Source organism: Gossypium hirsutum, chromosome D11 (genome assembly GCF_007990345.1).
Source record: "Gossypium hirsutum isolate 1008001.06 chromosome D11, Gossypium_hirsutum_v2.1, whole genome shotgun sequence".
In the NCBI taxonomy this organism is placed as follows: Eukaryota; Viridiplantae; Streptophyta; class Magnoliopsida; order Malvales; family Malvaceae; genus Gossypium; species Gossypium hirsutum.
In genome coordinates this window covers 16,136,499-16,151,560 of record NC_053447.1, presented here as the reverse complement: position 1 = coordinate 16,151,560, position 15,062 = coordinate 16,136,499, and the positions used below count along the sequence as shown (strand labels likewise).

Here is a 15,062-nt window from a genome sequence, read left to right as displayed (position 1 = left end):
ATTCTTAGTGGCTTTCTGCATCATTTACAATATGAACCATCATCATTGTCAACTCCAATATATCTAAAACTTAATTGTTATAACAATTGACATCATATTATGATGGTCAAAGGGTAAATGAAATAATATAAAAATAAAATTGGGTAGAATTATTAAGATCATGTTGCAACACCCTCACAAGCGAAGGATGCAAGGGTAAATGAAAACCCAACAAAAAAAATGTACAAGGACCAGAATATGACCTTCCCATTGCCCACGATGTCGTTTTAACTGGTGCTCGTTGTTTTTAACTGAAAATTGGTAGCAATGGCGGAGATCCTTAATCCCCCTCGTGGCAGGGTTAAGGATGTCCTCATCTTATATCTTCACCTTACCTTTACCAATTTTCTTCAATGGGCCAGCTATTAATGGATATAGAGCAAAAACGAAAGAAAAATGGAGAAATAGCAAAGAGTAGAAGAAAGACCAAAAAAATGAAATAAAAACTTCCTAAAGAAATAAGTTTGGTGAGCTTCAAAATTAAATAGAAGAAATTGAGAGGCAAAAATACTCCAAGAATTGAAACATGGAAAAGAACTTACATTAATTTTTATTGCTTAGGTGAAAACATATGATATGAGATGAGAGGCCAAAAAGAATGGAGGTCATTTAATTACAAATTAAATAAAAATTGCTATGTACAGGAAATGCCACCACTTTGTCCCTTGAACTTGGCTGATTGTATAAATGGAAGACAATCAGAAGATTTCGGGTACTCTTTCGACACACTTCGGAAGCAATTTCTTGGATGAAAGCTCGGCATTTCCTGAAGATAAAGTCCCGCATGGTAAACATCCTACGATCATATCTTGGCTTCGGCATTTCATCAAATACTATGTATTCATGATATCAAGAAGCTTCTTTCATCACTTTAAGTCGCCAGTTTATGGATTATAGATCATAGATAAGGAGTGATGCCATAAATTACCATATTTCAGTCGTCCACCGTCATGAGGCAAGACATAGGCCTGCATAGACTCATGTCAGTCGAGGCTTGTCACTTGTTAAGACCACTGAAAGTCATCGGGGGGTCGACCAAAGCAAATACAGTTGAACCACCTTCCACTCTATAAGCCGGACTCAAAAAACCGTGCAACGGCCAAATAAAGTTGCTCTTCCTCAAAAGGCTTCGATACATAGTCATCCATCCCACATTTCAGGCACTTTTCATATGTAGCCTGGATCACATCAGCTGTCATTGCTAATATTGGAATGTGCCAGTGGGACACGTTTCCATACATCTCAATAGACACTTCTCCAGAAGCAAGTTTTTCATTCACCTCACTCTCCGCACTGCGGATCTGCCTAGTTGCTTCAAACCTGCAAATAATATTTGAAGTATCAGGATCAAGGATCTCTTTCCATTAAAACATATCTTGGAGATGTTTAGACCAAGGTCTATCAAGCTAATCAACATTCTGGCATCTGGATATACTTGATAATAATATTGCCTCATAGTTTTGATGTATTAACCGAGTAAATGCTAAACAAAGTTAAAGGGTTGTTATGGATTGATTACCCATCCATTTCTGGCATCTGGAGATCCATGAAGCAGGCATCGAAAGTATGGGGTGGCTTAAGCTTGTTGAGTGCATCGTGGCCTCTTTCCACACAGGTGACAATTGCTCCATATTTCTTTAAAGCACCTTCTGCCACTCTTCTGTTAACCTTATTATCATCGACGACTAAAATCCGCTTTTCTCTAAGTAAGCTCCCGAGTGTAGACATTTTCTTTCCACGTACTTTGCCCTTTGTACCTCCAAGGGCTTCTTGGAAACAGGCAATTAAGACACTCAACCGAAGAGGTTTCATCAGCACATTATCTACAAAACCAGAAGTCTTAAGCTTGGAGCGCTCCACGGGGCTCATGGAGGTACCCAAAAGAAAAATTTTCGGAAGGTTTGTTGAAACATTTAGTTTGCAATTTTTCCTATGTTGTTCGAGCAAAGATCGTAACTGAAGAACTGTTTCTTGATTCCAAACATCTTTGTCAATAAGAATCATGGCCAAATGTGCAAATGCGCTGCAGAAGAAACAATAAAAATGAATCAGCAAAACCAATGTAAGTTGAATGCTGCGGTTGAAAATTAATAGTCCTCAAATTCTTATATATATATTAAGTACCACCACAATTATTCTAGCTACCTTGTGGTGAAAATGCTTGACACGTAGGTGCATGCTGACTCCAAACTGGAAGTTATATCAACAGATATTCCCAGTCTTCGAAGATGGTATTTTGTGACCTCAGCACGGATGCTTCTATTATCAATAATAAGTGCTCCCAATCCTTGGAACTCTGAAACCACTGGATCATATTGCTTCCATTTGGAATCAAGAGAACTTACTTCGCCTTTTCCAAAAGCTCCAGTAAATGAGAAAGTACTGCCAACGCCAGGTTCACTCGCAAACCCGATCTCCCCATGCATGAGTTCCACCAGATGTTTGCTGATGCTCAATCCTATTCCAGTCCCACCATAATGTCGTGAAGTGGAACTGTCGGCTTGAACAAAAGGAGTGAAAATTTGATCTTGTGCATCTAAACGAATCCCGACGCCTGTGTCCTCAACTGTTACAAGTAATCTAATCTTTTCAGGGTCATCCTTTGCATCTTTTCCATTTAACATTTTGAAATTCTCCCAGCTTCTCCATCTGTCTACCACCGGAAAACCACTTAATGTATTATAGGTTTTGCTTGACATGTCCTGAACTAAGTTCAAGCCTTGTTGTAGCACCTTGTCCCCCACATCGGATGTGCCTTTCATTTCATCTACCAGATGCACCGAGACAAAAATATGTCCCTTATCCTGCGTGAACTGCAATTTCAAGTTCTAAGTTAGAGAACATGTACAAATTCCAAAGATTTGGGGAAAATAATGGAACTTAAATGTTCATCTGATTTCCCGGATCTCTACTGCAAGTTAAACACGAAAGAACCATGGAACTGTGAATCCTCGGCATTCAAGAGTTGAAAACAAATCTCTACATTAAGTTCCCATAATGCTGCATGTATGTTGATATAAGTTTCTGAATAAAAGGACAAGGTGATACCCCCACTCGATTATCCACAAGAAAATGCATCAAGTTCAGAAGCCATACATCCTTTTCCAAGTCTTTGGGCGATATAAGTTTTAGGTGTATGATGCAACAAACAGGGAAGAAACATATAAATTCAAACATAACAAACCTTAAGTGAGTTTCCAACAAGATTAGTAATTATTTGTCGAAACCGCCCAGGGTCACCAACAACAACTTCAGGAACCCGATCAGATACATAAACCGCCGACTTCTCAAGTTCAAATAAGACAAACAAACAAGATTATGTAAGAACAAGAAGAAAAACGGAAGAAAGGAAACCAGATGAGTTACTAGAGACATATCTTGGTTTTACCTCGATTCCTTTATCATTAGATTTGTCAGAGGAGAGTGAGAGAATGCTATCGAGAAGGTTGCGCAGATCAAAGGGCACATCCTCAAGTTCAAGCCTGCCTGATTCTATCTTAGCCTGATCAAGAACTTCATTTATCAGCGATATAAGATCTTTACCACTAGCATGAGCAGTCTCGGCGTAGTCCCTTTGGATCGCATCAAGATCAGTGTCCATCAACATTTTCAGCATACCTGTGAATGTTATAACAACAAAACGTAAATACCACAGTTTAATTAGTTGTGCTGGACTGGAGAGTTGAAGGGCTTTCTAATCACCTAAAACACCATTCATTGGAGTTCGGATCTCATGGGAAACAGTAGCTAGAAACTACAAAATAGAAAACCAAAGTTAGAAAACACTGTAGAACTATTCCATTATAGTCATTTTTTTAAGGAGAAAATTTTACTTTAGGACAACAATCGCTAACAAAATGAATTTGGATAAAGTTAAGCCAATCTCTTTTTTTTTTTATAGTAGAGACTTGTTTGCTAGTAGTAGCGAAAGAACCTGAGATTTAGCTACATCTGCAGCTTCAGCACGAGCTTTGAGCTCCATCATCTCTCGGCAGTCGTTCTCCACTTTTGCGATACGACATATAGCTGCATGGAAGATATGACCAACAAGCAAAGTAATAACTAAGACTCCCACAGATGCATTGATTGCCATCCAAGGTAATGGAGGTTTTTGCTTGAACCTACAAGAGCAAAAAATTCCAGTTTTGAGGAAACATAACATCTCACATCTTTTTGCTAACATTAAAACTTCTTATTTATATTTTAGGGGGAAAAACACCAACCTGCAGTGCATCTCGTGCTTCCTTAATGGGTCGCCAAAATCAAGGCTGCTAACATGAAGTAAACCAGTATCGGTTATATCAGTACCGTACATGCTGATTGGAGCAGATGCATTGGTTGTGTCGTACACATTGACAACTATCGTTTGCTTGCTAGCAAGTTGGTGCAAAAGCTTCTCCACCAGGGAGGGGACATCATAAGATGCACCCAGATACCTGCAATTGAAACTGACTATTCAAATGTAAAATTGAACTGACAGCGACAACAACAGTAATTGTCAGATGTATAGAAATTCAAATAACAGTTTAAGAGATAATTACCCCACAGTCGCTTCAGTACGTTGCTCAGGTATAGCATCTGGAGGCAAATCCTTGTTATAAACTGCAAATGTGAGCACAACACCAAGGTGGTTGGATTTTAATAGCTTAAAAGGTGATGTCAATACACCCTTTCCGGTTGCCCTTGCTCGCAGGATGTTCTCAAGGTCTTGCTGTGAACAGCATAAACAGCAAATTAACATAACATTATTTGCTAAATGAAGATGCAGTAAGAAGATGTAAATAGGAACAATTCTAAGGGAATTGTATTCAACATTATAACTACTAGTTGCCTACTAAGTAGACAGACTATTACAACATGATAAAAGAGGATCTGGTGTTGGTTCTTTAATTTTTTTTAACCTGGTATTGAAGAAGATTTCCAATTCACTGCTATGATTATAAATATCATACTCCTATTACTTTGTGTTTCCGTGCTTGTTGATCCCTTTGCCTAATACTTTGATGTTTTAGTGTTGAAATCAAACATAACATTGGGGAAAATGAGGATTATATACTTGTAGCTAAGCAACTTAAATTTAGCAAGTCTCACAGTACACACTCATCCTCAATGTTTACAAAATCACTGAAATGAAACTTGAATGCTATAACCAATTAAACCATTTCTCATCATTCAAAAACTAGAAGTTCAAGGAAATTTGCACGATTTCCCTACTAAATGGTTGTCCCACTTTCAGTAGGGAGGGTATGTGCTGAGTTACTTTGGTTCCTGCTCTAGTTCCTACTTTGGCTGAAACTGAATGCTATAAAATATATAGTGCAGCCTCAGATAAAGCAAAACATACCTGTCCAGACATCATGTCAATAGAGACAATATGAGACACAGTTTCTTGTGAAAATATCACTGGTGCATATTCATCTTTAATGGGTGCAGGGTCCAAATTTTCAGTCAGGCAATCTTGGACTAAAGTCTGGTCCTCAGTTTCCATTTTCTTTATTGTCCATCCATGCTGCTTCTCAAACTGCTCCCTCTCTGAGTGAAGAACTTTCAATGCATAAGCAACACCACTGGTAAGCGGCCTCTCAAAAGCTGTTCTCTCAGTATACTCACCAAATGTTTTCTAGAAAACATGAAATAGTAGTTCAGATAGACATAAAACGAGAGCCAAACTTGTCTACATTGTAAGCACTAGGAATTCATATACAATTTTAAGCCAAGAACTATGGTTCCATAGATGACCACCAAGTCAAGTGATGCAAGCCATCATCTTTCATTAGCATAGCCATACACTAATCCATGTAAGTAAAAATAGAAACACATTAGTTATTCAGATATAAGCACATAGAATATGACCTGATCAATGGCGGATGGATGCTTCCCATGGTGAAAAGTGGATACAAGAATTGCCAAGGCATGAACATGATTCATGCTAACATTGAACTGATCTTGCAACATCCGTGCTCTCTCATCACACATGTTGGCTAGTGTGTGTTCTCTCCTCAGAATGATCTTTTGGTTTAAATGCCAAAATAACCAGATGGATGTAAGGATCCCCAGAAGTACGAAAACTGTTAAGAGTTTCTTTCTCCACTTCCCGGCACCTTTGGGAGGGCTCTGGTCTAGCTGCTGCTGCTGCTTCTGTTGCAACAGCAGCTGTAGTTGCTGAGTTGCAGGTTGCAATGGAGCTGGCTCATTCTTTCGTTTCCACCTGAGCTTCAAACAAACTCCTGGAATCTTACAGCTCAGTATCACTCCAACAAGAAGCAACCAACATCCTTTCCCCATAAAGAAAGACAAGTTCTTGAAATTGTCTTTTGGTTGGACTCCAAGTGCACTTCCTTGCAAGATGTTCTGCTTATGCCAAAACAACATAAATGATGGTTATTTTAATAGCATTACTCATGGAGCACTTTGAGGCATGCAATTTCAGTAAGATTATATATATGCATATGAGTGAAACTATCTGATTATGGAAAAGGGTCCATCATTATATCACATGTATAATCCTGACAGTTCAGCTTGCAATTGAGACTGTAAGTTTCATCATATCACTCCTAACGAATACCAGAATTTATTAACCAAGAATTATAAAAGTTCATTGCATTCTCTAAGTTGAATTGTCTTTAACATTCGATGTTCCTTTACACATTGTAGTTTTATGAGCACACATATACCTATGAAAAGAAGAATATATTTATCAACTTCTTTTCAGAAATCTTTGCAGCCAAAATTATTATCAGCCAGTGGTGTGCTCCACAAGTGTAAACAAACAACTATTTTTTTCTGATAACATTACTTAGTGATCAAGTAAAGAAAGGGGCAAAATTATGTTGCAAAGTTTTAGCCATCAGTCAGAAGAATGCATTGTACAGCATTAACTAAGCTTTACGAAGTTAAAAGGTTGAATATTTACTACTGTTAGGTGTTTCTAACATCTAGATGCTACCTTTCCACCACTATGATGCTCCCGTGATATTGATGAAACAGATTTTTGTGAGACATAAGTATAGTGATCCAGCAACGAGAAGTCATGCTCGCTGTGAATATTCTCAACTTGGACTGGACATTGATCCTTAAGTTCCGTAGTTTTTACGATCTGCACCTGCTGCATGCTGGAGTCTTGCTTCTCTGGACACAGTACTTTAAGAGCACAAGTAACATCATCACTCCATGGCTTTTCAAGTCCTGAACGTTTGCCACATTCGAGAAATGCTATCTGTAATATGCAGAGGAATGAGAGCATGATAAAATTTTCATATAGAAAATCTAAGACATGCATTTTGGCAACCATATTTGTAGCTGGAAAGACTGTTCATGCAACTTCACAACAAACAATTTATTTAAAATGAGACATCGAGAACTCAATCCTTTCTTCACAAAGATTTGATTGCCTTGTCGAAGGAATCTTGAAATACCCTTGATCTTAACCACCTATCTAGATCTTAAATTCTGTTCACGGTTATAGTATCATATAGCATTGCCTATCAAGAAAAAGATATAAACTTCATTTTCGTTGGCGTTTAGCTGCTATTAAATAATAAGACATGTTCATATGATTCCACTCCAAAGAAATGTTACTGGGAAGGAACTTAGAGAACATTTCCAGTCTAAACAAGAATATTCTTTGAAGAATCACATATTAGTTGAGCACAAGAACAATTTAAAGGGATCTGGCCCTTCATGCTCGAATGAGAATGAGGACTAATGCATCAATTTAATAATATATTTCAAAAACAGGAAGAGAGCAACTTTCTGGGACTCATTATCCAACCATACAACGAGTGAAGAAGGCGATAACAAGATTCGAAAATAGGTTACAGAATCATATCATGACCCTATTTTCAGATGAATATCTTCTATGATTTCCAGCAAAAGAAAAAAAAACAGTACATACCACATAATATATTTATTCTACATTATCTTCCAGAAAGGAAAAATCGGATAGAACAAAGCCACATTTGTCTTATCACATTATATTGACCAAATTCAGCCCTCATAACAAAACCAGACCTTAAAAGCAACAGCTTTGTCGGTATATAAACTAATTGCAGCTAGGGAAGTCTAAAGCTAAGAAAGATACAAAAAGTTACCTGATCTGGTTCATAGAAGAAAGAAGCTAAAGCAAGAAATTGGTTCTTGCTAACATTGAAATGTTGAAGCAACATTCTTGCCTTCTCCTCACAAGAATCGGTTGTCTTCTTATTGCTGTCCAAAGCTACACTGTTGAAACTCAACAAGAACCAAATAATCCCAGTGGAAACGAAGCCTAAAAGCCAGAGGAAGAGAAGGTTCCTCTTCCATTTTCTGAAAGAATTGGGTCCATGCATAGTGTCCTTAGCTTTCTTCAGCCTGAAATTTGCTGATAACCTACAATTAGAACCAGAAAGCTTGCCGTTCATAGACATCTTGAGCAAAGCAAACTTATGTATTTCCCCAAGGCGCCTTAAGAACTTCACAAAATTCCCAGTTCCAGAAGAAGAACAAATTCATGAAAGTAAAACCACCAAGGCGACCCCAACACCAAAATTCAAAACAGATTCAAGTTTGCCAAAATGAAACAGAGAAAAAATTCATTCACCTAACCGACAGCACTACTCAGGAGACAATCCAGCTCATTTCTCAACAAAACAAAGCTCCAGTTATCCACTTTACCCAGAAACCAAAGTGGTCCAAACTCCATATACCATCCACTTGAAAGCTCATAAGCTCGTATCAAAAGCCATGCTTTTCTTTTGAAACACCACCAAAACAAGATCAGCAATCATGCCAAAACAAACAACCTGAACCCAACCCAGTGTCTTTTTGGGCAACCTGTGAGGGAATCATTAAATGGAGTAAGTTGAAAAATTTTGGCTTTTTCCTATTCCAAGTTCTCTCAACCTTCCTTCAATGTCTGTAGAAACAAAAAAAAAGGTGGTATCAAGAATGCAACTTGATTAATAAAAACCTCATATTGAAACCCAAATTTCTAGACTTTAACCCGGTTGGTTTCTGAGTTAACCCAACTGGAATCAATCATCACACTTTGGATAAAAAAAGGAGGTCAGTAACTTGTCTTTCTTTTCTTTTTCTTTATTTTGGCCCTTTTAAACACAGTCACGGAGCCCAGCATTTGAAACTGAGGTTTTAGGGGGGTTACATGATTATCTCATCATCTAAGTGGGGAAGGTTTAGGTCCCAAAAGCAAACAAACCACCCTTCCAACAAGAAGAAAAAATTAATTAAAATAAAAGCCTTCATTATTTTAAAAAAAAAGTATTTTATTATTAATATCACATCAAAGTTTGTAAACCTTTTCACCACATCCATTTTTAAATTTTTATTTTCTGGGATTTACTTTTTTTTCGAGTAGAAAGAGACTGCACCAGTTTAGAGAGGGAAGATAATTTGTTTCCTCTGCTGTTTTGCAGCTGAGCTATGCTCAGGTATACGGACTGAATCAGACACTGTAACAAAAGAAGGAGTCAGAGTCTGACAACGTGAAGGCTAAAGTTGGTATTGCACATCCCCCTGTTACAATTCACGTCACCTAACCATGGTTTCCGCTTCACACTTCTAACTCACCCTCAACAGTAACATAGTTGTTTCAATGGAAATGGCGGTAATTAATTATATTATTTACTATAAATTCAATTTGTATTCATAAACGTTTGCTCTGCCAATCTAGGAAATCACATCTCTCTCAATGAAGCATGTAATATGAAAAAAAGACGCTCTCTTTTATGTTACAGAATAGAGAGTCCCTCAGGCTCAATTAATATCATCACAGAGCAAGCACATATTATTTTATGTTAACAACAAAAGAAGCAGGAGGATCCAAATTTAAGTAAAATTAAATCATTTTTCACAATAAAGGGATCAAAGCAGGAATTAAACCATGACTTTCTGCAGCAAAGTTAACAACAAAAAACAAAGGAAAGAAAGGTGGCGGAAAGGTTGAAGTAATATTATTAGTTAATGATGTAGGCAGCAACCCAAGTGTTGGTGTTGGCGGGCTATATACTGCTTAATAAACTAACTATTAATTGCATAAAAAGGATTAAAATAATTAAATATCATTAGCTTAACCATGTGATAGATTAGAAAGCTTTTAGACATCAATCTAATTAACTCACTATCTTAATAAATTTAACCAGTTTGTATCTAATATCTTTTAGTCTTGAGGAATGGGGAACATGTTTTCTTTTGTTGGTGCAACTAATTTAGCTTCAAACCTTTTTTAACACCATCATTTCGCTTCGTTTTTGTTTAATTAACATTTTTACCACAACTAACCATGTGGTTATGATTCTTGTTTGAGAAACCATACGAATGAATACTCTTCAATTGATTAGTATTTTTTTAACTGTTATATCTGATTTTTCTTTTATATAATGCTCGCTTTTTAACCCAACGCACTCCAACCCACATCTTTTTATATTTACAAAAAGTGATTTTAGATCTTATCTGGAGTTATGATGAGTAAGGAGAGGTAATAGGATTTATGGTGAGTTTTTCATAATATATTATATTATTAATATTTAATAATTTGATATTTATATATAATATTATATTAATATTGATTATGGAAAAAACTTGAGAGTGTTTAATTGTTTTTTCATGGTTAAATAAATATTAATAAAAATAGTATTTTCAATAAATAAATTAAAAATATCAGATTAATTTAAAATTTTACATGATTAATAAGTAGGGAAATTATAGGTTGACAGTATGTGAATACACTATCTGTTATCTGTCCTTGTTGTTTTTTTTTAGTTAGATTTAAAAGTTATGTTTAAGAATTTAAGGTATAAAGTTTAGGGTTTTAATATTTTAAGAATAATAATTATAATTATTTTTACAATAATGGCAACTCACATTTGTCTATAAGTGCACCAACTGCGAGCTAAATCCTTCCCATAATAAGTCAAATTTTTAGTAAACCCCATTTTTTTATGATTTATTTAACTTTTTATAACAATAACATCTACATTTTTTTATTAAATTAATTCTCTATAACAATATATTTCTAAATTTTTATGTAAATACCTAATTCATATATGCAAATTTATTAATTATCATTTATCAAATGAAAATGATCTTAATTAAAATATTATTTCAATAAAATGATTAAATTTCACGTGAAAAAATCTATTAATCATATTTTACCAAAGGAAAATATTTTTCAATTAGTGGAATTAAAGATATCAATTCAATTTCTTAAGTAAATATTCTACTATGAATTTGGAAAAACTGAATACTTGAATTTAATAATTCATATTGACTAATTGAACTTGTTAGATTTATGAACTTTATAATTAGCCATGTGAAAAAATGTAAAATAAAATATGCATAAAAGTAATAACACATGCACTTGTTATACGACTCTTAATTTTGTTAATTTGATTCTTACTATCTTTATTTTTTTGAATATAAGCTCCACTTTCTTTATTTTATGAAAATTAATTAATTATATGATTTTTAAAATAAATTTACAACGATTTATCTCCCCATAATAATATGTTGTTATAGTGATAAAAGGAGTTGATTGCAATTGCTCATTATTATTATTATTATATAAGAAAAATGTAAAATTGAAGTTGATTTTATAGATGATTTGAGTCGAGTTGAAAACGAATCAAAGGGATGGTTTGTGGAAGCGTATCGGGATCATCAGCGGAGGATAGATGGCGATGGGAACTTGGGAAGCACAAAGTTTGGAGTGCCTCAATGAATGGGTCATTTAGGTTCAATTATTGCAAAATCCAGTTGGACATTGACCCACCTCTCTTTCCTCATGTTTAAATCATCAGATTGTGACTAAATGGGTTGGATTTATGTTTTATTAAAGAAAAGGAAAAAGAAAGATCGAACCATTTGAATACATGGACTAATTTTAAATCCATGGCCAACCCATTTGTTCACTTTTAGTAAGCAACATCATTGATTCACAACAAACACATTTGTTAAGTTTGTTGGTATGAAATGAAAATGTTAAAAAAAGTTTAGGAAGGGAGGGTTATCTCTAATATCATGATTTGTTGCTTTGATATGAATACATATAATTGCTTACTTAATTATTCTTCCTTTCCTTTTGAGGGTATAATATGTACTAAACTTGGCCAATGCCCAATCAATGTCCTGTTTGTCATCTTCATAATTAATAATGATGCTTGAGGGAAGTCTTACTTTGTAATATCATTACTCCCTCTTATAGTTTTATATCAACATTAAAATGATATATATTAAGTTTAAAAAGTCCAAAAAGAGGCAGAATTATAACAAGTTTTAAATATTGTATTTAAAAAAACCCTTCAAATTTATTCTAGTCTAAATATATTTGGATTATTATTTTGATAATTCATTGTAATAATCAACATTATATGTTAATTATTTATAGTTGACACATTCAAAGCAACTAATGAATAATATTATGTAAAAAATTCTTTCTTTGAAGGATGCTCTTTTTCTTTTAAAATTTGATAAATCTTTGTATTTATTTTTCACTGCTTGTAATTTATTTTTATCTATGATTCATATATGGATGATGTACTAAATATAAATTCATATTATAATTTTTAAATTCAGTTGAAAATTTAAAAATTAAATCAAGACCGTATGTTTATTCATAATCAAAAGAAGCTTATATAGGTATTGTTTTGACTGGTACATCTCTAAAATTCTGAAAATTATAAAGTGGATAAATAGTTTGTATGAGAGTGAAGTTAGAACAAATTTTGGAGAGGGTTCGGAATTAAATTGTATATTTTTATAATAGTAAAAATATATTTCATCATTTTAATAACTTGTATTTTTATAAATTTTTATTAACAACAATATTTATTAACTTCTAAAAAATTTAAAATTAGTAAGGATAATGAATAAGGTTTTGGTTTTATGGTAGGATTTTAAAATTAGATTTTATTAAGTGTAATTTTTATAATATTCATTTTAATATTATTTAAAAGTAAACATATATATTAACTATAAAAAAAAAAAAGATGCATGGGGTTGAAAATGAATAGGAACTTTCATTTTCATGTAACGTCTCTACGCCACACACTACAATTTAACAAGGCCGAGCCAGCCAAAAAGTTCCAAATCGGCCCAGTGTTTCAATTTTAAATATTATGGGGCCGTGACAATAACATGTGGACCCCCATGACAGCTCGATCTGACAATTCTTTTCCCTTCTATTTTTCCTTTATAGGTAAATTACACCATTAGTCACTAAATTATGGGGTAAATTTTAGTTTTGGTTACTAAATCATTTGAAAGTTTTTATTAAAGTTACTGAACAATTTGAAAATTTTTATTTAAGTCATTGGCCTGTTAAGTTTTTAAAATAAATTCCACCAACGAGTTCCAAGCGACGATTGGATGTTCAGTATGGTGGATTAGTACCCATCAACAAGTAAAAAAACAGACTTTAAATCCAAGCCGACCTAACGATTAATGTCGAAGATCAGAGAAAAAAATTGTTTGAATTTTAGTTTGCAAATTTGTGATGTTCAAAGCTATTTCATGAAAAAAAACTGAACTGTAAAAGATGAAGGGAAAGAAAACATTCAATTGGTGCAGACAATGCAAACAGAGAAAATCATGTAACATCGATTTTACAGTCAATTACTTAAATAAAAACTTTTAAATAATTTAATTACCAAATTATAATATTTTTTAGTTAAGTGATTAAAATGTAAACTTACTCGTAGTTTACCCTTCCTTTATTAACTTTCACGACAGATTACATAGGAACTTTGATGGTTAAAGTACTATAGAACCTTATACCATAATGAAAAAATAGGTAACATAATGTCTGTAAATTTGATAAGGAGCAAAATGTTTGCTCTCTTGAATTTTCCATTCATTTTTCTGCTAAGTGCTGATGTGGATCTTTATATAGTTTTGTTTTTAATGTAAATGAGGTGAAAAAGAGTGATTATTAAAGAGTCTTACCCATTACCCATTTATCCTTTAATCTCAAAATTCAAAACTCATTTCTTTCTCTCGGCTGAACCTATTTGGTAACCACTGTCTTACGTAATTGCTTGGCTTCCATAATTTATTTTGAGGTAAGTGTCTTGTCCATGGGTCACCGGAGGTACTGAATTCTTGGCACTCATCCCCCTTGTTTGCAATATATTAGAAGATAGAACAGTTTAATGGTCAAAGAGAGTGATATCCAGGACGAAAAAAAGGGTTTTGAATTTAGAGGTTAATGAATTGGATAAATGGGTGAGGGGTAAATGAGTAATTGACTCAATAAAATTATATAAAATCATTTTTTTTGTCTTAAAATATGCTACATCAGCATTTAACAAAAAAAAGAAAAAAAAAATTTAACAGAACTCCTTACAAAATGTACTTTTACTCAACTTTGATCAATCTTAAAATTATATGTAAATATTAGAGGATCAGTTGATGATAAGAAATTATATATATATATATCGTGAGGAATATATTTTATAAGTTTTGTCTTCCAATTCTAAAGAAAAATTAAAAGTGTTAAATGCTTATTCTTAAAACTTATAAAATTTAATCTGAATTGATTTATTCTTAAAATTAAAAAGAAAATCGAATTCACCTATTTTAGCTAACATTAGAATGGAAATTTTTTAAAAAAAATTATGCAAATGGTAAACTATTGAACAAATTAAACTAAATTAAAAAACACCAAATTCTCATAGAAGCAAAACAAAGCAAGGCGGATAAGTTAATAGATAATTATTTGATACATAAGCATTGGAGTTTTTTAACTGCACAAACAGGGCTAAAATGTTATTGATATTTAATCTTTATTTTTTAATATGTTTGAGCAATAAACTAATTCAATTGGTAATATGTAGCCATTCCTATAACCTTTTTTTAGCAAAGAGGAGGAAAATGTTTTGCTTATTTTGAAGAGTTTTTACTCATCTTTCTAATTTCAAGTTTAAAATTTTACAACTATTTTTTATTTTTTGTTTAACCATTGTAATACATATGTAATGAATAAATATTTTCCTCTTGTTGTAACCAAACGAGGCATAAATGTATATTTATAT

The 15,062-nt window shown here is 33.5% G+C and overlaps 1 protein-coding gene across 2 annotated transcripts; it reads right to left on the bottom strand.

The window, feature by feature from the left end:
* Nucleotides 1–558: 558 nt before the first annotated feature.
* Nucleotides 559–8,942, bottom strand: LOC107912602 (histidine kinase 2). 2 transcript variants are annotated; one of them, XM_016840848.2, is made up of 14 exons: nt 8,618–8,942; nt 8,130–8,489; nt 6,986–7,255; nt 5,893–6,390; nt 5,384–5,659; nt 4,581–4,750; nt 4,263–4,487; nt 3,974–4,160; nt 3,742–3,793; nt 3,428–3,657; nt 3,224–3,322; nt 2,185–2,852; nt 1,559–2,062; nt 559–1,359 (listed from the first exon to the last, which is right to left on the bottom strand). In XM_016840848.2, exons 2-14 carry the CDS (start codon nt 8,442–8,444, stop codon nt 1,107–1,109), a joined length of 3,747 nt encoding a protein of 1,248 aa, XP_016696337.1. In that variant the 5' UTR covers nt 8,445–8,489; nt 8,618–8,942; the 3' UTR covers nt 559–1,106. The 2 variants fall into 2 exon arrangements, with proteins under 2 accessions (XP_016696337.1, XP_016696338.1); XM_016840849.2 differs by having other exon boundaries at nt 4,263–4,475; nt 8,130–8,942.
* Nucleotides 8,943–15,062: the final 6,120 nt, after the last annotated feature.

What these genes read in the sequence shown, in the direction of transcription:
- LOC107912602 (XM_016840848.2), bottom strand. Translation starts at nt 8,444, where the DNA reads ATGTCTATGAACGGCAAGCTTTCTGGTTCTAATTGTAGGTTATCAGCA. An exon ending in CGTACTGAAGCGACTGTGGG is followed by an intron (nt 4,488 to 4,580) that starts GTAATTATCTCT and finishes TTGAATAGTCAG; the next exon opens with TTTCAATTGCAGGTATCTGG. An exon ending in CAGATGCCAGAAATGGATGG is followed by an intron (nt 1,360 to 1,558) that starts GTAATCAATCCA and finishes TATTATTTGCAG; the next exon opens with GTTTGAAGCAACTAGGCAGA.